Source organism: Haliotis asinina, chromosome 16 (assembly GCF_037392515.1).
Source record: "Haliotis asinina isolate JCU_RB_2024 chromosome 16, JCU_Hal_asi_v2, whole genome shotgun sequence".
NCBI classification, from domain to species: Eukaryota; Metazoa; Mollusca; class Gastropoda; order Lepetellida; family Haliotidae; genus Haliotis; species Haliotis asinina.
This window is the reverse complement of record NC_090295.1, coordinates 42,434,831-42,459,521: the sequence shown is the minus strand read 5'-3', so window position 1 is coordinate 42,459,521 and position 24,691 is coordinate 42,434,831. Positions and strand designations below refer to the sequence as shown.

The 24,691-nt window shown below is 41.1% G+C and overlaps 1 protein-coding gene and 1 pseudogene across 1 annotated transcript; both read right to left on the bottom strand.

The window, feature by feature from the left end:
- Window positions 1-7,023, bottom strand: part of LOC137267794 (uncharacterized) — a 60,648-nt pseudogene extending 53,625 nt beyond the window's left edge.
- A 1-nt stretch (window position 7,024) lies between these two features.
- On the bottom strand, window positions 7,025-23,009 carry LOC137267792 (ankyrin repeat domain-containing protein 50-like). Its single transcript, XM_067802233.1, has 5 exons — window positions 22,886-23,009; window positions 21,530-21,573; window positions 20,487-20,664; window positions 8,437-9,354; window positions 7,025-8,034 (listed from the first exon to the last, which is right to left on the bottom strand). Exons 1-5 carry the CDS (start codon window positions 23,007-23,009, stop codon window positions 7,025-7,027), a joined length of 2,274 nt encoding a protein of 757 aa, XP_067658334.1.
- Window positions 23,010-24,691: the final 1,682 nt, after the last annotated feature.

Sequence of the window (24,691 nt, the reverse complement as noted above, 5' to 3'; positions counted from 1 at the left end):
GAGTGGACGATCCCGAGAGGACAGGCGATGATGGTAAAACGGTAGCTGGCACAAGCAAACCCGTTCGAGTCTTGACAGGAGGCTCTAAGTCGATTTGGTGGTAATTGTTCATAATTTGCCGTGTCAAATCTTTGCGATTCCCTAAGGTGTGGCATATGGGAAATGAGCGGTCTATTGCTGTAGTGTCTACAGCTATTTACGTGAGACATCTACTTGATGGGTAGATGCGACGGCATGACATGGCAGACGAACATTGACGTTTTGTGACCTTTTGTTATGCATGTTGAGGTGGCTTTAAGGGTGGGAAAACATGACTGCAGCCGCATGTGTCGCACATGACGTGAAAGCCAAGACACAGGGCTTCCGATCCAGAGTAAAATCAAAACCCTGGGGTCGTTGTACGAAACATGACAAGTACCCGCAGAGTGAAAAGCTGTCAAAAATCGAGTTACATCGGGCTTAAAAGCGTTCCGACGTCGAACCTGTCGGCGACAGGTCATTTCTGATGACACCACCAGATAGCCCTGGAAACCAGCTTTACGTCGATGTGCAACATGGGAATGAGCCGTGCATACCCCCTGATATAGGCCCTATAGCGATATTTCAACGAATTATGATCTCTACACAGTAAGACAATGTTGCTGAATGATGAGAACCATCGTAGAATGGCCATACAAAAATTTTCTCACATCGTCCTTTAGAGTTAAGATATTGTCAAAGGTATAGCGAGAATGAATCAACAAGAGAAACCAAGATACCAGGATTTATCATGGGATTGGCATGGAATAGTGTATGGATTCCTGAGAGCTAAGCGTGCTAAAAAAACTATCAGTCACGTTCGGAAGAGAGACAGGTGTAAGCGGGTAAGACAAAGATCCAGTATAGTTGTGCTTAATGATGGGACCGTTGTTTAGGCAAACCAAAAATTGGAGCTTGTCTTAGAAGTGAAGTCTCACTAAAAATTAACTAGATAACAAGAGACATGGACAAGTTCGACAATGGATTTACATATAGTTCGTGTAGAACCAGCTCAAACTTTCATGAAAGAAGGAAAAAAGCATAGCTTGGCATCCAATCATTTTAACGGGTTTACCAGATACAATAAGACCATCCGATTATATTATGGATTTACACTGATGTCGAAGAAACAGTCCAGATATTTCCCAATGATTTCTCTGGTTTTGGAAATTAATGCTCCGCCTGTAGTCTGCCCTGTACGATTAACTTTTTCCACGTCTTTGTTGATGTCACTCGCCTTTCGGGCCTTGGTCCAAATCTCTTGTTTCATTCGGCAGTATTTGGTGAGTTCTGTTTACACCAGATGGAACTCATCCTCCATGATCTTGCTGTCGGTGAGCGCTGTTGATATATGACCCTTGATCGTGTTCAACTTGACTTCACTAAAACCCTAATCTTGTTATGCTTCAGCGCTTTAAGTAGCAGCCAACGTCAAATGAATTCAAGAGATATTCCCACCAGCCCCGGTAGTGTGGCTGCTATTTCTAACAGTGCAGGAGATCTAACCTGTGTAGTGTATAGTATGGAGCAGGTGTGTGGGGAGTTAATGTTTTCAGGGAATTTTTTACTTTTTGTGATGGCCTGGAGTGGTCTCAGAAATTGTGGGATGATACCGGAAATGTGAATGGTAATACATTAAAGACCTATAGATGTTTTAAACATGTCCCCGTCGTTAGTTCTTATGTTAAAAATGTTTGGAAAAGAGAAGAAAGAAGTGTTCTCGCCAAGTTCCGGAGTGGTTGTCTCCCTTTAGCAATTGAAACTGGAAGCTGGTCGTTACACCAATCCCCCAACTCTGTTGGAAAATAGAACCTGTATATATTATCATACAAATAACATTGAAGATGAACGCCACTTCTTTCATGAATTGCGCTTTTTATTCTGTCCTCAGGTCTGACCTATGGAATGATGCTAAGGCGATTAATGAAGAGACTAAATTTCTGTTCCTCATGAAATGTGACATTTTACAACCGCTTCTGGCATGGACTTTAACAGCCATGTTTAAGTGCATGTCACACACACACACACACACACACACACACACACACACACACACACACACACACACACACACACACACACACACACACACACACACACACACACACACACACACACACACACACACACACACACACACACACATACATACATACCTTTTACTTTATTCCGAGTGTGTTTTGATGTATGATAATGGTTGTATAAATTATATATTATTATATTGATCTTTTATAAGTTGTAATGTGTCCCATAGTTCATGCGACCGGACGTTTGTATTTTATACGTGTGTACATTTTATTACTAGGGCTTTTATATGTATCTACAGATGTGAGACGCATGAAGTAAAGTACTCTAACCCACGGACGACACACGCAGCATTGATACTCCTGGCACCTGACACTGTGGCGACAGCTGACAACGAGCCGGCTGGATCGCCAAGCTCCTCGAGGTCCTGGTGTACCGAAAGCTGCTGGCTGATTAGCTACAGACTGACCTTGCCTGGTTACCTCAGTTGTCATCATTCAGCGACATTTTCCAACTGTGTACGGTTCATAACATTCTCTTCCCACAGAGGTTACCTATCATGTCTTCCTACGAACCTCTGTTCTAATACGGCCATATTTCGCGGTTCTCATAAAATCCACTGGCGGCAAAAAATGACAGCAGATTTATCTCCCTTTTTCTGTCCAATCAGAACACGTGTTACATCGACCTAGATTCAACTTGACAAATACAAGCAATGTGGACAAACAAATATGACATGACTGAGTTCTGTCTAGAAGAAACCTTTGAGTATCGCGCTCGGGAAGAATTCGAAGTTCTAGTTTTCACGATGCATCCGGAAATTACCTTGCGAACGATCACTTTTGAAACAAGGTCGCTGATTGCACTACTAAATCTGATTGCCTCCAATCACCAGTCTTGAACACTCGCTCCATGAAAGGGTCGTATTAGAACAGAGGTTAGTAGGAAGATATGACAAGTAACCACTGTGGGAAGAGAATGGGTTCATAATTAAATAAGATAATATAGCGGACCTGTCATGGAACTGCCATTCCCTATACTACTAACTCTGTATCTATCACTAGAAAATGAACAGAGATGGTTCTGAGGATATAGAACTTGTTTATTACAATCAATGTGACATTTCAGAATAGAAATGAATACATTTAATAAGCATGTGATGTACAGGAATGTGAATCTTATCGACATGTTGGTTATTAATTATTAAACAGGGTAACTGATAAGTGTTGATGTTTATACAATAGTGAGTTAGTTTTAACGTCACGTCGGCAATATTTCAGCCATATCGTGACGAGAATTGCTGTACATACACAATACATATAACACGATAACCAGTCGTCGACGGAACGTAAAACAACTAGAATATCACGAAAGGAGTTCAAACTAGCCAGCATGTATTTTAAAAGTAGAAAACTAGTTCAGACAATACATTGTACAAATGGGCCATTGATTGGCCAACAACTGAAGGCAGATCACCAGTTTATACAATAGATAATGTTGACGTAAAAAGTCCGCGTTTGAAATAAGTTGGAGTGTAACAATTTTCAAAACAGTCTGGAAGTGTATCATCTTAGATGTGTTGCAGACCCAAACCAAATTATTACAGGGTACATGTATATTTAACAATGGTAGTTAGTGTTTTAAAGCTGTTTCGTCAAACGTTTGGTGAAATGTATCTAGCAAGCTATCTGACACCAAATTTACATTCAACAAAGATATCTATTCCTAAATGAATAAACGGATCAATGAAGACAGCATGTTAATGACGGTAGACTGTCGTTTACAAAGTCCATTAACCCCAGGATTCTTAAACGACGGTTTACACAGTCATTTGTAAGGACATGCCTATAGCATATCAGCACATGCCTATAGCCGGTTTTCGAGAAGAAATACATTTCGCAAAAGACTTTAAACATATCAGGGGATCATATTGAAATGACAAACACCCTTTTTGAAATTGCTTTCAAACGTGAACATGTAGATGAAAAGTTCGCTGTTGTAGGCCCAGTCCTTCACTCCCCCTTATGGTTCAAGCACAACGGTGTTTTCACTGGTGGCCTGAGATCTGAGGATTATCCTTCCCCTCGCCATGCATGTGAGATACATGATCTACTGTCAGTGAGATGCCGAACATGTGGATACAACAAATTCCAAATCTCTGGAATCAACTACCGATACGATAATATGATAATAACACTGTAAGTAAAAAATCTTCACTCATAAACATCCTGTTCCACATCAGTCTAAGTTAACTTAGTCCCAGTATTATTCGTTACTCTCCTACACGGAGTCTTAACAAACCCCAGCAGGAGGTGGCGTCAGGTAACCTTTGAGCGACCTTTGACCGTCCAATCAATCGCGATACGGCTGAACGGATTTAACCAGTCAGACAATGACTACTGTTTAGAGTTTGGTGGGACTTACCAAATTTCCTAGTCAGTATTTTCAGGGACTGTTTACTCACTGTTGATAGTGTTGTAGCGTGCGCCATGTGCTTTGGTAAGCTGTGTTCTGATTGTGTGAGTCCAATATTGCAGAACTATCGTGACATTGTAGATGATGAATATAACAAACTAAAACCCCGTTGACGAAGACAGTAAAACCACTAGTATATATCACAGATATCCATTCAGGACTAGCAAATAAATCTAAAATAGTTTAGAGGACAATACAATAGAGGACAATACAATGTAAATATGGGTTATAGAGATTGCCAACAACTAAAGAGAGATCACCACACTAGGGACCATGGGGACTTGTATAACTTTTGTCATCTTATTGGGCCCTAGCTGGATTTATACCTTCACAATGTCCACATGTCCTCCAATACAAGACACATGAAGGATGTTGTTTTTGTTATCATTTACTAATGATATATCAGCTCCTTCTCTCACGAGTAAGTCAAAGACGTCTCTGTGTCCCATCACTCCCGCCATCATCACGGGTGTCCTCCCGTAATGACCCCTACTGTTGATGTCTGCAACCTTCAGTGAAAGGACATGCTTCACAATGTCCACATGTCCTCCAATACAGGCCACATGAAGGATGTTGTTTCTGTTCTCATCCACTAATGATACATCAGCTCCTTCTCTCACAAGTAAGTCAAACACGTCTCTGTGTCCGAATCGTGCTGCCATCATCACGGGCGCCCTCCCGTAATGACCCCTACTGTTGATGTCTGCAACCTTTCGTGAGAGGACATGCTTCACCATGTCCACATGTCCTCTAATACAGGACACATGAAGGATGTTGTTTCTGTTCTCATCCTCAAATGATACATCAACTCCTTCTCTCACGAGTAAGTTAAACACGTCTCTGTGTCCCTTTTCTGCTGCCATTATCACGAGTGTCCTCCCGTACTGACCTCTACTGTTGACTGTTGATGTCTGTACCTTTCTGTGAGAGGACACTCTTCACCATGTCCACATGTCCTTCACTACAGGCCACATGAAGGATGTTGTTTCTGTTCTCATGCACTAATGATACATCAGCTCCTTCTCTCACAAGTAAGTCAAATACGTCTCTGTGTCCGTTTTCTGCTGCCATTATTACGGGTGTCCTCCCGTACTGATCCCTACTGTTGATGTCTGCAACTTTCTGTGAGAGGACATGCTTCACCATGTCCGCATGGCATCCAATACAGGCCACATGAAGGATGTTGTTTCTGTTCTCATGCACTAATGATACATCAGCTCATTCTCTCACAAGTAAGTCAAATACGTCTCTGTGTCCGTTTTCTGCTGCCATCATTACGGGTGTCCTCCCGTACTGATCCCTACTGTTGATGTCTGCAACTTTCTTTGAGAGGACATGCTTCACCATGTCCGCATGGCCTCCAATACAGGCCACATGAAGGATGTTGTTTCTGTTCTCATCCACTAATGATACATCAGCTCCTTCTCTCACAAGTAAGTCAAACACATCTCTGTGTCCCTTTTCTGCTGCCATCATCACGGGTGTCTTCCCGTACTGACCTCTACTGTTAATGTCTGCAACCTTCAGTGAGACGACATACTTCACAATGACCACATGTCCTCCAATACAGGACACATGAAGGATGTTGTTTCTGTTCTCATCCACTAATGATACATCAGCTCCTTCTCTCACAAGTAAGTCAAACACATCTCTGTGTCCCTTTTCTGCTGCCATCATCACGGGTGTCTTCCCGTACTGACCTCTACTGTTAATGTCTGCAACCTTCAGTGAGAGGACATGCTTCACAATGTCCACATGTCCTCCAATACAGGATACATGAAGGATGTTGTTTCTGTTCTCATCCACTAATGATACATCAGCTCCTTCTCTCACAAGTAAGTCAAATACGTCTCTGTGTCCGTTTTCTGCTGCCATCATTACGGGTGTCCTCCCGTACTGATCCCTACTGTTGATGTCTGCAACTTTCTTTGAGAGGACATGCTTCACCATGTCCGCATGGCCTCCAATACAGGCCACATGAAGGATGTTGTTTCTGTTCTCATCCACTAATGATACATCAGCTCCTTCTCTCACAAGTGGGTCAAACACATCTCTGTGTCCCTTTTCTGCTGCCATTATTACGGCTGTCCTCCCGTAATGACCCCTACTGTTAATGTCTGCAACCTTCTTTGAGAGGACATGTTTCACCATGTCCACATGTCCTCCAATACAGGCCACATGAAGGATGTTGTTTCTGTTCTCATCCACTAATGATACATCAGCTCCTTCTCTCACAAGTAAGTCAAATACGTCTCTGTGTCCCTTTTCTGCTGCCATCATCACGGGTGTCCTCCCGTAATGACCCCTACTGTTGATGTCTGCAACTTTCTGTGAGAGGACATTCTTCACCATGTCCACATGTCCTCCAATACAGGACACATGAAGGATGTTGTTTCTGTTCTCATCCTCAAATGATACATCAACTCCTTCTCTCACGAGTAAGTTAAACACGTCTCTGTGTCCCTTTTCTGCTGCCATTATCACGAGTGTCCTCCCGTACTGACCTCTACTGTTGACTGTTGATGTCTGTACCTTTCTGTGAGAGGACACTCTTCACCATGTCCACATGTCCTTCACTACAGGCCACATGAAGGATGTTGTTTCTGTTCTCATGCACTAATGATACATCAGCTCCTTCTCTCACAAGTAAGTCAAATACGTCTCTGTGTCCGTTTTCTGCTGCCATCATTACGGGTGTCCTCCCGTACTGATCCCTACTGTTGATGTCTGCAACTTTCTTTGAGAGGACATGCTTCACCATGTCCGCATGGCCTCCAATACAGGCCACATGAAGGATGTTGTTTCTGTTCTCATCCACTAATGATACATCAGCTCCTTCTCTCACAAGTAAGTCAAACACGTCTCTGTGTCCGAATCGTGCTGCCATCATCACGGGTGTCCTCCCGTAATGACCTCTACTGTTGATGTCTGCAACCTTCAGTGAGAGGACATACTTCACAATGTCCACATGTCCTCCAATACAGGACACATGAAGGATGTTGTTTCTGTTCTCATCCACTAATGATACATCAGCTCCTTCTCTCACAAGTAAGTTAAACACGTCTCTGTGTCCCTTTTCTGCTGCCATCATCACGAGTGTCCTCCCGTACTGACCTCTACTGTTGATGTCTGCAACCTTCTTTGAGAGGACATGTTTCACAATGTCCACATGTCCTCCAATACAGGCCACATGAAGGATGTTGTTTCTGTTCTCATCCACTAATGATACATCAGCTCCTTCTCTCACAAGTGGGTCAAACACATCTCTGTGTCCCTTTTCTGCTGCCATTATTACGGGTGTCCTCCCGTAATGACCCCTACTGTTGATGTCTGCAACCTTCTTTGAGAGGACATGTTTCACCATGTCCACATGTCCTCCAATACAGGACACATGAAGGATGTTGTTTATTTTCTCATCCACTAATGATACATCAGCTCCTTCTCTCACAAGTAAGTCAAACACATCTCTGTGTCCCTTTTCTGCTGCCATCATCACGGGTGTCCTCCCGTAATGACCTCTACTGTTAATGTCTGCAACCTTCAATGAGAGGACATACTTCACAATGTCCACATGTCCTCCAATAGAGGACACATGAAGGATGTTGTTTCTGTTCTCATCTACTAATGATACATCAGCTCCTTCTCTCACAAGTAAGTTAAACACGTCTCTGTGTCCGAATCGTGCTGCCATCATCACGAGTGTCCTCCCGTACTGACCTCTACTGTTGATGTCTACAACCTTCTTAGAGAGGACATGTTTCACAATGTCCACATGTCCTCCAATACAGGCCACATGAAGGATGTTGTTTCTGTTCTCATCCACTAATGATACATCAGCTCCTTCTCTCACAAGTGGGTCAAACACATCTCTGTGTCCCTTTTCTGCTGCCATTATTACGGGTGTCCTCCCGTAATGACCCCTACTGTTGATGTCTGCAACCTTCTTTGAGAGGACATGTTTCACCATGTCCACATGTCCTCCAATACAGGCCACATGAAGGATGTTGTTTCTGTTCTCATCCACTAATGATACATCAGCTCCTTCTCTCACAAGTAAGTCAAACACATCTCTGTGTCCCTTTTCTGCTGCCATCATCACGAGTGTCCTCCCGTAATCACCTCTACTGTTAATGTCTGCAACCTTCAGTGAGAGGACATACTTCACAATGTCCACATGTCCTCCAATAGAGGACACATGAAGGATGTTGTTTCTGTTCTCATCTACTAATGATACATCAGCTCCTTCTCTCACAAGTAAGTTAAACACGTCTCTGTGTCCGAATCGTGCTGCCATCATCACGAGTGTCCTCCCGTACTGACCTCTACTGTTGATGTCTACAACCTTCTTTGAGAGGACATGTTTCACAATGTCCACATGTCCTCCAATACAGGCCACATGAAGGATGTTGTTTCTGTTCTCATCCACTAATGATACATCAGCTCCTTCTCTCACAAGTGGGTCAAACACATCTCTGTGTCCCTTTTCTGCTGCCATTATTACGGGTGTCCTCCCGTAATGACCCCTACTGTTGATGTCTGCAACCTTCTTTGAGAGGACATGTTTCACCATGTCCACATGTCCTCCAATACAGGCCACATGAAGGATGTTATTTTTGTTATCGTCAAGAAGATGTAATGCAGAACCTTTACTCACAAGCATGTCTACCATTCTTCTGTGTCCGAATCGTGCTGCTATCATTACGGGTGTTTGTCCGTCCTTCCCATGGTTGTTGATGTTTTCCAGATTCTCAGATAAGATACGTCTAAGCCAGCCCAGGTTGCCTTTAGTGCAGGCAGTATGGATGTCTGTATCCTCCCGTGGAGCCGTCTCTGTCACTTTAACAGAATGATGTCAATGCCATAAGAAAGAGGAACACTGAATCAACAACCTATTTACTTCAGCTGCACCCATTTTCATCATGTTCGAACTCCAGCATTTGAAACATCTTGAAAGAGACAATTACAGATACTATTCAACATTCAACTAAACTGAAGAACCTATTTGTGTCTGGCAAGTACACATTACGCGTGGAGCTATTCGGGGTGTGTTCTGTCTTTTGAAATTACACTAAAGCTACAAAATTCCTTGCATACTGTCCACTCTACACTAACACACACACACACACACATACACACACACACACACACACACACACACACACACACACACACACACACGCACACACACACACATTACATTGCCATACAGACACATCTCGTAATACACTCACAGGGCAGTTGTAACCTTTCTGTCCAGAATGTTCTTATATTACATATACGAATCAGCAATATATCCCGTCACAATGCAGATGAACAAATTTACCCCATAACCATACCAATGTTTTACGCCTTCAGCTTGATCTCATCAAGCAGCACATGTCTGTCTATCACAATTGCGTTGTAACATCGGAGTTTCAGTGATCCAGTGTACACATGTCACCGACATTTTTAAATTTTTATCCACAACTGAATGGTCAGATGGTGGAGATTTGTTATCTTATCATCTGATGTTGTGGCTTATAAAGAAATCACCGAGGCATATAAGACAGAAATATTTTGCAAACTATTTACCAAGCATGGGCCATGATCACCAATGTCCAATCGATAGTATTCTGGTCACGGAATCAAGCACAAGACACTTTGGATGAAACTAAAATCTCAGATCAAAGATCATTCACATTATGGACCTGTACAAGCCTCCAGTAGCGTCTGTGGCGACCTGTTGAATCGATACATGCCAAAACACGTCTCCATACGGCTGGCGCTAGTCGTCTGATGACGTCAGCAGGAATTCTGTGCCATAGAAACTTGTTCAAGCTACTGTCGATTTGCTGGTGGAGGTTGAAGTTGTCTCAACTGTCTATCTAGATGATTCCAGAGATGCTCTAGTGGATACATATGCTGAGATCGTGCTGACCAAGGCAATGATTTGACGTCCATGTTATCTTGTACGAGCGTAGTAGTATGCAGACGTGCAGAGTCCTGTTGCAAGATCAAAACGCTCGCATAAATGGTAACCTAACTGGGCTCAAGACTTCGTTTTTGCACCTTTGAGCAGTCCTTCCTTGAAGGATGACAAGTTGTGTTCTCTGCTGACAGCAAAATTTAATCCAGCCCCGTATCATGACACCACTTCTGCCAAAAAGGTGCACCTGTTGTACACAGTTTGTCAGTTGCTCACCCCTACGTCTGTAAACATGAAGTCGAACCTCATGTTGGAACATGTTGAATCGACTGTCGTCTGTAAACAGAAATCTCTCGCGTTACCCATGTACAGTTCGAGCCCAGTTAAACCTGCGTTAATGGTGTTCACGATTCAAGGCTATTCCACGAAAGTGACGATGACGTCTGATGACAGCCACACTGATGGGATGTCCCAAGGCTGTCGCCTCCGTTGACGTGCCGTGTTGAATTTGTTCTGCAGATGTATTGTCCGGAAGTAGTCTTCAGCTGGCGTGGCATCCCTTTGTCTACCCGTTTACTGGATGGTCTTATGTCTTGCCTGTCTGTTGGTAACGGCTCAACAAGTTGCTTATGGCTCCTAACTACAACGTCTTGCAATGTGACGTTGTTTTGTTTTCTCCAGCAGATGTTCTTTATATCCCAAATAAAGTCAGCACAAGAAGAACCTCAAAGAAACCCCATAACAAAAGTGCAATAGAGGACAATACAATCAACAACCTGAAGCCCATAAACTCCCTAAACCCGCACTCCACCCCCACTCCCACCCATAGCACTTTGTCCGAGTACAATCACCATTGGGAAAGTAAGGAAACCCCCACATCAACGAGTCCAGTACCTTTGTATCCACATAGTTTACCCTCAGACAAATGAGGATACATATACATATGATAGAGGCCCTACAGCTACCTCAATACAGGAACACAAGACCTCAAGTCAATCTGCCCATTCAGAACATTTCATAAAGAAATCCTGCCAACGATATTTCATGTATTCACGGTTTAAATGTCTTTCATTTTGGTGTTTATCAGCTCTGATCTGTTGGATGAAGAATGAAAAAAGTTGTTATCCCTCAAAACAATGTCACGTATTAACGACGTAAATGCTATACCTGGTCTAGCCAAACTCTTTGCCGTCTCAGAATTCTGATCCCCGTCGTTTTCCACTGGCAGTTCACAGGTAGGACGGGCAACTTTTTCTGGAAAGCAAACGATGAAATAGCATATCAGTCATCCTTCCGCAAATGTGTTTCTCGTTCGTACGGGCGTTGGGGTAGCTATGTGGTTAAAACAATGACATGCGTTCGATTCTCCACGTGGTTACAATGTGTGAAGCCCATTTCTGGTTTCCGTCCACCGTGATATTGCTGGAATGTTGCTGAAAGCGGTCTAAAACTAAAACCACGTTCGTTCATGCAATGGTAACATTCAAAGGGATGATAAACAAACGTAATGCTTGTTTAGCAACTTCTGCAAAGCAAAAAATGAAATAAATAAGTTCCCCATATGTGAAAGCATATCACTCACCCTTTCTATAGGGAAATAGAAAACCTCCCTATATGGTGCAAGCATCTAGGTCACCATTGTGCACTTGTGCTCGCTGGTCTTACCATGGTAAAATTCAAAATGATGATAAACGAAATTAATGCCTCTTCAGTGGATCACAATTACGTGTTTCTTCCACATTTGTAATACAATAACACGGACCATTGCCTTTCTTTCCACATCCCTCACAAGCTGTTAGAAAAACACAGGACTGCTCTTTGCTTATGCATTAGCATCTGACTGACGTACTTTGATGTTACTCGCAAACATGAGTATATCACGTATCGCATATCCACGTGTATAGCGGTATAGTAATGGCATGTTACGGTGACAACTACACTGACAGAGTCACTCTACTGTGACTCGGCTCGAAACAAATTAAAGTCTAGGTGATAATAATACATTTAGGCAAACCAACCCGTTTTACCGGCAAACCTGCCTCCAGTTAACCGAAATAGTGAAGGATAAAATAAGAACCACAACAAGAAAAGTTTTAGAATTGTATTATACTTAAGATAGATAAACAGTTTTACTTACAATGGATAACAAGCATATATGGCACCCTATTTTCTAATAGGCTAAAGTATGGGAACCGGCAGTAGCTCAAGGAAGGACTGGACTATAGGATATACCTTAAAGTATAAAGGAATACCAGGGTAACAAAAATATAAATGCTGCGGAGATTTGGGCGCGAGTTTTCAACCAAACAGTACTCACTAAAAGCTATCTTAAGCTCAACAACACCGGATTATCCTAAATCCTAACCCCAACTCCGACTTAGCAAAAATCACCCGGAGAGTCCATCCTTCCATAGCCACCTCAGTCGTCCACTGCCGGTTCCGATCGGTCCCCCTTCCCCTTACTGACGGTCGGTCGGTTTCTTCGTTTTTACGACCCCTTCTAGCAGAGCTAATTTCGGGGTCGCTCCATGCTGGTGGTTAATTGGAGTATGGAAAGAAAAAAAAAGAAGAGCGATAGTGATATAGGCGAAGTTAAAAGAAACGACCCCAAAAATGATAAAATGTGGGGGGAGGGCTAAGAAGTGTGATGGGTTTGTTTTAGGATGTGGCTATGGGATTGATGTTGCATGGAATTGTTGCTGCCCTGAGACTGGTTTGCTTTTTTCCAGCTTGGTAGTGACTTTAGGTTTTTGGCCTGTGCTTTTTATACTATTGCATTGATTAGGAGCTTGCCTTTTGGCTTTGGTTTGGGTAGTATGCTTCGGTGGCTATTTCTGGTGGGTTTGTTAGAGTAGTTTCATAAGGTTTGTTTTAGCGATGTAATTTATGATTGCGTTTTGTACTTGTAGGGGGTTGTTGGGGGATAGGAGACTGTGTATGCTTTTTGTGTATTTTGTGTCGAGCGTGTTGATGTACTGAATTCTATATGGTGAGTAGAGTGTGCATGTGTAGAGTAAGTGTTGTATGGTTTGTGGGACTTGACATGAGGTGCAAAGCCCATTGGAATGGCGATGGTTTCATTTTGTGACGCCAACATATAGCCTATTTGGTGCAGACTGTGTCTGCCGTGAGTGGCTAAAGAGGCTAACTGATGTGATTTGTTTTTGGATTGTTTTATACGTCCACGTGGCTGGGGAAGTATGTAGTTGCTTGAAATTTTCCCTTGTTATTAATTTTTTAACAATAGATTTGTATTCTTGTTTGCTGATAGTTAGTGGGTACTTGATGCGTGAGTTGTTTGTTGCTTCTTTGGCTGCTTTGTCTACGATTTCATTGCCAGTGATCCCAATGTGTGAAGGTACCCACACTATATTGATTTGTTTATTTTGGTTTGTCATTGTGTTGGTTGAGTGCAGTATTCGATGTAGCAGATTAGGCCTGTTTGTGAAATTTCTGTTTCTAATAGATTGTATTGCACTGAGCGAGTCCGTGATGATTAGGAATTTGCTGTGATTAGTTTTTTCTGCCATTTTGAAGGCTAGATATATTGCCGTTTTTTCTGCGGTATATATGGATAGATTGTTTGGGATGCGTGTTGATGTTGTAGATATACCTGGTTGTGTTGTGTGTGTGTTGCGAAGGCTACTGTGTGGTTATCCTGGTTGTGTGACCCGTCTGTGTAGCTGTGTGTCCAGTCTGGCCAGTGTTCATGTATGTAACCCATTACCTGTATTTTTTGCTGACGTTTGTTTGTTGATAGTTTTGTGATGCTTGTTGGGGCATTGTCCGTATGGGGAGGTGGAGGTGATAAGTGTAGTCATGTATGACTGGAGTGAGTTTTATGTTTCTAAGCTTGTAGGCTTTCAGAAGGTTGTTTAGTCTAATGGTGTATGGGAGTCGTCGTTTTGTCTTAATCAGCTTGACCTTTTGTCGTGGTGGTAGGTTTTCAGTTGTGGTTATGAGATTGCTAAGTAATGGGTTTGTGTGTGCAGTGGCCCAGTAGTTGAGTGCAGCTTGTTGGCGTTTGAGGGGTAGGGCTATTTCTCCTCTTTAGGAGAGATGTAAGTGCAGTGCCTGATGCAGTGCCGAGTGCGATTGTTAGTGCCTTGTATTGTACAGAATCTAGTTTCTTGATGTCTTTTTGTGTCAGTGCGTCGTATGCAGGTGCGGCATATTCCAGTTTAGGTCGTATCAGTGTTTTATAGACAGTGAGTAGCGTGAGTTCGTCTGCTCCCCAATTTGTACCTCGTATGCTTCGCACAAGGTTGAGATCCTGATTGCATTTTGTGACGATGTATTTGATATGTTCCGTATATGTTAGGTGTTGATCTAGTATTAGGCCTAGGAATTTTGTTTGCATGCTGTAGTTTATTTGGCTGTTGTTTAATATTAGGGGTGGTGAATAGTTTTGCATGTAGGGTGTTTTGAAGAGCAAAGCTACTGTTTTGTCAGTGTTAATTTTGAACCCCCATGTATTTGCCCATTTGTTGATATCATTTAGTGCTTGTTGGATGTGTTCCTGCGCTGTGTCTTGTGTGAGGTTCAGAGGGATGCGTCGTCTGCAAATTTGGCTATTTCGATTGTTGATCGGATGTCTGTAAATATGTCGTCGATCATGAGGTTAAAGAGTGTTGGAGAGAGGACACTACCTTGAGGTGTACCGTTTTGGATGTGATGCGGGTCTGAGAGTGCATTGTTACTTTTACAGTTATTGTGCGGTTATTGAGAAAGCTGTGTATAAAGTTTAGCAAACGTCCGTATATATTTTTTTGTTTCAGTTTCGTTATGAGCCCGCCATTCCAAATCATGTCAAAAGCTTTGGAGAAGTCAATGAATATGGCCAAAAGATAGTGCTTGCTTACCTGGGCTACTCTGATGTCGTGCTCTATTCGATGATGTGATCTAGGGTTGTTCTGTTGGGCGTGAACCCGCTTTGGTCTGCCTGTATGAGGTTGTTTGTGTTTATGTGATGTTGGAGTCTTTTCTTAATTATTGTTTCCATGATTTTGCATATATTTGATGTCAGTGATATGGTTCTGTATTATTCTGGGTTCTGGGGTGGTTTGTGTGGTTTCCTTATTGGAATGACAAGGGCTTGTTTCCACGTAGAAGGGATTTGTGACGTGGACCAGATTGTGTTAAGCAGTTTTAGCAATAGCGTTTTGCCGTGTGGGGTGAGCTGTTTCAGCAGTATGTAAGTTATGTCATCTCCTCCTGGAGCAGACGATGTTGGCTTACTTTGGAGAGCGTGTGTAAGCTGGTGTGGCGAGTATTTTCTGTTGGAGTGAAGCGGGATGATTGGTGTTACTGCTTATGTTTTGATAATGCTGGGCTAATGTTTGTGCTTTTAACTTATTATCAGTATAGTCATGTATTTTATGGATGTGTGTAGATTTTTTGGTTCCGTTTATTACCTTTAATTTGTTTGTTTGACTTTAGAGTTATTTTTGGTCGTGTTTAGGGTGCTGCAGAATTTGTCCCAGTGTTCCTTTTTTGTGTTTTTGATAAGCATATGTGTGCTATTTCGGAGTTGTCTTGCTTGGGGAAGTTCGGCAGGGTGATTTTTTACGCGTCTGAATGCTCGTGTTCTTTGTCTTCTTGCCTGTTTGATTTCTGGAGTCCACCTGGGAACCCTGTTGCGTTGGGGGTTGGGATTTGTTTTTGGAAAGCACTTGGTAGCTATGGTAATATTTTGTTCAGTGAAATTGTTAGAAAAGGTTTCAGGATCTGAGCTGGTAGTTTGTGAGTGGTCAATTTGGTTGATTAAGGTATGATATTTTCTCCAATCTGCTTTAGTGTAGTTGAATTTTGGGACTTGGTGAGTTTGTTCAGCTGTACAATTGGGACCAATGTTGATATTTATTGAAATGGGGAACTGGTCGCTTCCCCAGGGATCATCGAATACTTCCCAAGTTGATTTACATGCCAGATTGGGGGTAGTGATGGTTAAGTCTATTGCCGTTAGTGAGTTTTGATTTTCTTGTTGGCTGTACCTGGTGGCAGACTTGTCATTTAGGATTATTAGATCGTTTTGTTGTGTCCATTGGTATAGCAAATGTCCAAAATTGTCTGAGTGGTTTCTGGTGGACCAGCTATGGTGATGTGCGTTTAGATCTCATAGGAAGATTGTATTTTTAGAGATGTGTTTGGCAAGGGTTTCAAGGTCAGTTTCGTCCATAGGGTTTGTAGTTTGGTGATATATATTGACTAGTGTTATGCTGGTATTATCTGTCGTGATTACATATGCTTGTGTTTCTAAGTGGGGTGTATTTATTGGTATTTCTTTGTAACTGAGTGAATCGTGTATGAATAAAGAAAGGCCACCGCGAGTGGCGTTTGAATTGTTTAATGTGCGGTGTTTATTGAGTGTGGAGAAGTTGGGTATGGTGAACTGTTTATTTTTTGGTATTTTTGATTCTTGAATGGCTATTATTTGTGGATTTAAATTATTCAGTTTTATTAGTGATTTAATTTCATAGGCTTTAGGTATGAAGCCATTTGCATTCCACTATATTATATGCATTGTGAGTACTGGTAATAGTGCAAGTAGAGGCATGTGTAGTTTAGATTGGGCGTGTGTGTTGTATCTCATGTCAGTTTGACAGTTTTAACATTATGCTGGAATTCTGCTAATGGGAGATTGTAGAGTGAGTTTTGGAGGAGACAGTCGTGAATTGTTTCTATTGTGCTGGTTGGAGAGAGAACTAGTGCGGTAATGAATGCGACGAGTTTATGTTGCACATTTTGCAGTAGCGTAATTGTGACTTGGGTTGTGTGTTGTGGGCGCTGAGTTGAGTTTGATCTTTGGGTTTTGAGGGGAGCGACTGCTGGTTGCTCAAGGCTGGCTGGGGTGGTTGGGACAGCTGGGGCGGCAGCTTTGTTTTTATGTTCTGTAGTCCTACGACCACGGAATGAAGCCAGACTAGCTGAGCGACTGGAACTCGGTGCTCTTGACTTAAGGACCCTGGCCTGGGGACGGGGCGGGGGATTTGATGGTGGTGGAAGTGCGTCGTCGTCATCATCGACCTCTGGCTAACCCTATTTATAGCCCGCTGGCGGACCTCGGAGGGGAACTGCCTTAGCGAGACTTCGGTCTTTTGGTATTGACCCTTTACAAGCGAGAAGTGTGCTTTTGAAATTAAGATAATTACCGAATAGGGTGCCACAGGATAACAAAGTATATATCAAGTATATATGTGCATAAACAACATCCTCTTTACGATGATGCACATAAACATAGACATAAGAAAACATATCAAGCGTAAAGTGCAGTTAACTGACTTCAAACTGCCTTACAATACTGTGTTGGTACACTTTAAATTCCAACATTTTCATAATAGTAATAGCTAAGTGTACCAACCGCACATCAATAAAAGTACACATAATAAGGATTAGAATGATGTAATATAACATAATATTGAAATATAATTTTAACCGTAGCGACAGCAGTTCTACAGACACCAAACACGGCCCTTACTATACTGAATATCATAGTTCTAAAATACGCCATATTTTCCTCGGTCTTACATACATATTTCTGAGTTTATAGAATAGAACTAAACAACCCAGTTTGTATATTTTTACTCAAAAACGAGAATAATGAACGCTGTATCTGTTATTGGTGATCATTTTCCAGGTTATAAGATAATTAGCATTGTGTGTTAACCTTTAAGATTACAGGCATGGTCCGTTCCAAGTATATTAATCCGTCAATGAGATATGCGCTCGTCTTAATTTATTTACTAAGTTACTTGATAAGCGTTATGTACTAATCGTTAAGAATACATGTCCAGAGAGAAAAGGTAAAGATTACGCTATGATAACACACTCGCCGAGAAAACTGTTAGATAATTTTAGTCATTTCTGCATTCTCAAATCTTTGAAGCTACGCTGGTAATCTCAAAATTCAGATAGGCAGCAGTGTAGATTAGTAACATTTGTAAGTATTGTTTAAGGATTACTCAGTTGAACGTGCGTCCATATCACTAACTCTGAGAGCATCGGTGGTATATATAACGGCCTTTATTCGGGGTACTTCACTCATGAAATGCACCGAATAAAGACTGGCCACTAATTGATGCTTCTCTTGGTTATTTTGAAGGTAAGCCATGTTCATTTCATTCAATGTATGTTCCTAAATTAAGTTCATGTTTTCTGTTGCGCTCCATACTGTTAGTTTATACGATATACTGTCACTTAAACTATGCAGTATAGGCTAAGTACACCAGGGAATATTTTAGTTAGGTAAGACCATGTAGCACCACCCTAAATATGTAGTCTACGTCAAAATAGCTTACAGTATAATTTAGTAGCGTCAGGCATAATCTAACTTTAGTAAATCACATTTACCTATAATCGGGCTCGTGGAAGTAGAGAAATCATTGTGCACGTCTTGCATATTTTATTGCGTGTTTACAATCAAATGTATACCAGTGAATGTATTTCTAAATGGTTATTGTGTGCGTTTAATTCAAATGTATTACATGACGTAACTATACTGTACACGCAAAACTAGGGAGCGCGCATAAGCCTTGTTGTTGCATTCTGCTGCTCGATATTGCTACGTTTTCAGTATTGTTAAGCTCCAATTATATATACGTTGAATACTTTCAATAACACGATGTTCGACATATGATGTTTTGTATCCCACGATAGTCTAGATGTAAAAATGTGGTCATATGATTCAACTAGCACACTGACGTGTATATTATTTGTGTATTTATATTGCGCCCTTTCAATTGTGTCCCCTGTCATTTACGACCTCCACAAACAGAAGATTATTTTAGTTATTGATAACACATATATTACTTATCTTACTAAAACGTTACCTCATCAGTCTCTATGCTTATTTGTCAGCTGCGCTGGTTTCAACTCCGTGTAATCCTTGCGATTGTTTATTGTAAGGTATTTTGTCAGTAAAGTTTGTGTAATTGTTAATTCACATGGCTTTCATATGTATTATTTGTACAAGTTTTGCTAATGTTTATGTGATGACTCATGAAATGCACCGAATAAAGACTGGCCACTAACTGATGCTTCTCTTGGTTATTTTGAAGGTGTGCGGTCCCAAGCTAATTCCCCGACAACAAGTCTAGGTATTATAATTATCCTAGGCCACATATAAACCCTAAAAAGGTTACTATAAGGTCAAGGTTATTATATGAAGATAGCCACTAGACTGTCACGTGATTAAGGGCGGGAGGTGAAATTCACGCAGCCGTAACATGGCATAACGCACTTTATTTTTCCATTGTGATCGTTTGTGAGCAAGTAGTCTGGCCTAGATTTTCGAATCTCTCTCTTAGCGCTAAGATAGTCGTAAGTTAATGTTAATGCATGAGACTTACGACCACTACCTTAGCGCTAAGAGAGCTTCGAAAATCTAGGCCCGACTACTTCGTTCTGTCACACTACGGTTTCAGTGATTATTTTCCCAGGTGACTACAATCTTTGGAACCTATCTGGGGGTATTCAGCCATTAGCTCATCCTGATGTAAAACACTTTAACTAAATTGGTCGATGATGATTTAGCAAGTTTTTTTTTCAATTTGGAAAAAATATTAGCCGCTGCCATGGTTACCGCCAAACTCTTAGCTGAGAAGCTGCATTGCTGACAATTGTATGGCGTCGTAATATGACGCATGTAGTGCTCGAAGTTTGATTCGCTGTTTTTGAATTCACTATGTACACATTTAGTTTTAGAGGACTATTTAAGCTGTTTTTTGCATACTCAGCTTAAGCCTAATTAACAGTTTTAAGCCTGTCAGAATATGTTTCAATTCTTTTAAAAATCTGGTCGATTGTCAGACGTCATTTTATTTCTGATATGTCATATAGTCAGTAGCAATCTCATCTATCTTCAAATAAAATAGAATGATATTTTGTACACTTTACATGGCGGTGAGGTAAATACGTTGTGTGCTTCTCCCTCGGGGAATACGATCTGATGTATGTCTTTCTGTTGCAGTGTCATCACTCGCCTACCGGCTCGGGTGACACTGCTACAAAAAGACATCCACCAGACCGTATTAGAGCAGATAACTAGCCTAACACAACCCTTTACCTTTCTGCGTTTGTCGCCCTAGTGTGAAGAATCTCTTCAAACCTTCTTTCATCGTGTCACCACGCTTTATTTCAGGCTTGTGGCTTCTCCAGGATGCAAGACTGCTGACATCACTGTCAAACCCGCTGTCCACAGTAGCAAGAGATATCCGGTCGAAGGACTCCAGATCCTCTATTCTCTGTTAGGTGTTAATAGAACAAAACAAGAAATAAATCGTAAAGGTTGTAGCAGTGTCGAGAGGGGTATACGGTCTGATGTACACTCTGTGTTGTCGTGTAGCCCAGTCTGTTACAAAAGTAGGGTACATGCAACACAGAAGGTACGCCAAACCGTTTACCCCAAGTGATGAGGCTACATCATTTATATTTCATATCATGGACTCAGTTCTCTATCTTAACGTCCGTACTAAGGGAGTATCAGAATCGGTGTTGACGCTATTTATGGTACACTGCGTGTTGTCAGTGTGTGCCGTTGACAGGTAGAATCCTGATGGTATACAAGTATACAAAACAATCAATGATATTTCAATAGAAAAAATTCTGTAAAATGTATGAGTATTCAGTTGCAAGGACGAAAATAGTACTAGTACAAGCATCCGCACAAACATGTTTTGAGATGCTGTAAATCTGCTAGTACAAGCGTCCACACAAACTGTTTTGAGATGCTGTAAATCTGCTAGTACAAGCATCCCCACAAACATGCTTTGAGATGCTGTAAATCTGCTAGTATAAGCATCCAAACAAACATGTTTTGAGATGCTGTAAATCTGCTAGTACAAGCATCCACACAAACATGTTTTGGGATGCTGTAAATCTGCTAGTATAAGCATCCACACAAACATGTTTTAGATGCTGTAAATCTGCTAGTACAAGCATCCACACAAACATGTTTTGGGAAGCTGTAAATCTGCTGGTATAAGCATTCACACACACGCACACACACACACACATACAAATGAGATGCTGTAAAACTGCTAGTATAAGCATCCACACACACACACACACACACTACACGTCTACATTGTATTACAGATCAACAGTCACCTTCCTCAGTCGGGTATTTTCATCCTGAAGACTGGTAATGATACCTGAAACATAAAAGAATAATAACATGTATGACGTCAACCAATCTTTTGTGATGCACGTTTACACAGAAGCCAAACATTGCACATCTATACGGAAATTCACAATCACCAATCCAGTCAAACAATGCCCCCAACGCAGTTTCTTATCAAACATACAAAAGCGAGTGGGAGGACGTCAGATTAGTTGGACAAGAACCCTCAAATGGGTGGGATTACGAAGAGACTAGGTAGGGCTGAAAAACGATGCCTAGACTAGTTCGTGTCAATGCATTTCGTGACTGCACTATGTTTTATATTCAATTTTCTTTCTGTTATCAATAGAGAAATCAGAACAATAACGGCAGGGGGATGCCGTTATAATCGACTCTATGGAGGTGTGGTGTTACACATTGTTTCCACATCAAAGGTTTGCCTCTGATTGATCATATTTTCAGATTTTTATGCTCTAATTATTCATTTGAAGCAATTATATGGTTTTGCCTAACAATATATTCAAGAAAGAAAACATGACAGTTTGACAAAAGCCTATAAAAGTAATCCCTATTTCAGTGACACTTTGTCAACTTGTAAAGGGTTGTCATGTTTTTTTAAATAACCAAAACTTGGGATACTGGTAGCGGGTTTGGTATTTTTACGATATCCGACTTTTATGCAATAACCGGTAACACAATTTTCTACTCAACTACCCACTACTCTACTCACTCAACTGACTGCGACAGGTTATCTAGCTAACATAAATGCCAATTTGTGTTTTAGCCGTTTTGGTCTTCAAAGTCGTTTTATGCCAATAGCCATTTTCTGTCTGACCCGTTTGGGAACCGGTTTGACCGAACCGATTTGACAGTTCCGGTTTTAGATTTGGTGCCAGTTTAATGGGGTTTTTCGCAGACGGCTCACTGCTAGTGCTGCCGGTTCATGACCGTTTGATAGAACCGGTTTGACAGAACCGATTTCACAGTTCCGGTTTTAGGTTTGGTGCTAGTTTAATGGGTTTTGTTCGCCTAGGGTGTTGTGCAGATGGCTCACTGTTAGTGCTGCCGGTTTCATGACCGTTTAAACAACAGTAGGTGTGGAATTTGTTATGGATCATTCTGTCTTCTGATTTCTGTATACTGTATTTGCAATCCTATGAATGTATTGTGTGAATAATTTTGTTTGTTGGTGTTAGATAGTGTGCAGGCTATTGTGTGTTGTATATCATGTTGTGAATAATAAAGTATTGTGAGTTCATATCTGCATGTACATCTACACACTACACACTACACACTACACACATCCCAGGTAGCATGACAGCATTGGCCCAATGCTGTATTACTGCCGCGAGTTACGCTTGTGCCGGCAACGGGGCTCACGGCATTGGCACAGCACTGGGCCACCGCCGGGGAGCCACTGTCTCTCAGCCACCAGATGGTACCAGCAGATTCCCAGCACTGACCCATGTGTTCTAAATTTAACCTCTTTATCAGTTCATCTGCCCGGAGCTACTTTTTGTTGTGAAACTTGAAGATTAACTTACAAATATATCTAAAAAGCCCATGTCAAGTTTCACACAATCAGTGCACAAGTGTTTTTGCGAAAGATAAAAGTTTATAGTTTAATTATAATTTAATAGAAACTACAAACAATGGAAACATTTGAAACAGGCATTTGCTGCAGACTGTCAACTGAAGAATTTCTCCTTAGAGCGGTATCTTACACCAGTGTTCACTCTTGCACTTGTCCGAGGATTTACAGAGTTCAAGTCCATTTTCCACGTGATATACCAGGATCATTAAAGAAAGGTATAGTCTACCATGTTTTCACAGTTTTAAAATATATGCAAACATGTTACTAAAGGATAAATGGGTTATTTGGAAATGGTTGTAATTTGATACGTAAGTGCCACTGAGTTAAACATGGCCATCCTCACGATTTACAGCAGCATTTCATTTCAGCACTATACTTGTCACTGTTTTCTGTAATCAGAAATACATATGCTTTTCGATCAATACCACATTTGGTAACAATTGCATACTTGACTGACTGGGATTGTTAAAATTTAAAATTATATTATGAAAGGAAAGTGTTTGAAACATACAAACTTGATATAGTTAAATATTAATCAAAATTGAAAGGAGCTTCAGAGGTAAGGCAATCTAGAATTGTCAAACTTGTGACTTTATATATGACAATACACAATAATATACATTGAAATGTTTAATGAAATTAGGGAATTATTGATACAGCAGTTTTATGTACTTTTACGTCCAATTTCAATTTCCATTTCAGAAGCAGGACGGAAGAACCCAGTGTGCACAATGGCGTCTGATTGCGAACTGGAAAGCCTCATAAAACTGCAACAAACGTACAATAAACAACTCCATCATCAAAAACTGTGTTCCACAGAGATATCGCTTGTATGAGATCGTGTGTCAGCTCCTGGAGATATCGTTTTGACAGTAGACTTTGTACAGTGCCCTGTCAATGAACTTTATGACGTCACAATGCTGTGGCATCACTGCACTGCAAGTCTAATGGTAATACAGTTTTGAGAGCTGTACATTTTCACTGAAAACTAATGAAGCATGATTTTTGATGATGCATAGAATCTCATGTCATTACATATTATTATAAAAGAGAGAATTAAAGTTAAGAAGATACATTTAATTATTTTGTTTTCTGTTTTCAACCGCTTAGATTCAACTATTTATGACATACACACATTTTAGTACTATTGAATTGCTTATCTTAAGACAATTCGTAGATATTTGTTAAAGTTCTATTTTTTGTAAGATATATAATGATATGTGAACACATGTTTCGTTTCATAACGTTTTAATTAAACATCTTTTCTTAAACATTCTTGTTAAGAAACCTTAGAATTTAACTTACAGTTGGTAAATACAGTGTTTTAAAGTGTTTTACAGTATCTTTACAAATGCTGATTGTCACAATCACAAGGGATGGATGGCAGAGAAAACCAAGATACGATTTCTTGGCATTAGTCAATGAAGAATCATATATATAGATTAAAAAGCCAGGATGATATGACTGGCAAAAGGAGGGCACAGTATTGGCTACAGGCTGGCACGCCATCATTGAGCCAATGATGGGCCAGTATTGGCTACATATTGGCCTGCCA

Bases quoted from the DNA above. Each gene is read 5' to 3' on its own strand.
- LOC137267792 (XM_067802233.1), bottom strand. From the start codon at position 23,009: ATGGGTCAGTGCTGGGAATCTGCTGGTACCATCTGGTGGCTGAGAGAC. The intron at 21,574-22,885 runs GTAATACAGCAT...TTTATGTTTCAG, and splicing joins CACAAGCGTAACTCGCGGCA to GTATCATTACCAGTCTTCAG. The intron at 20,665-21,529 runs GTGACTGTTGAT...AACACCTAACAG, and splicing joins AAAATACCCGACTGAGGAAG to AGAATAGAGGATCTGGAGTC.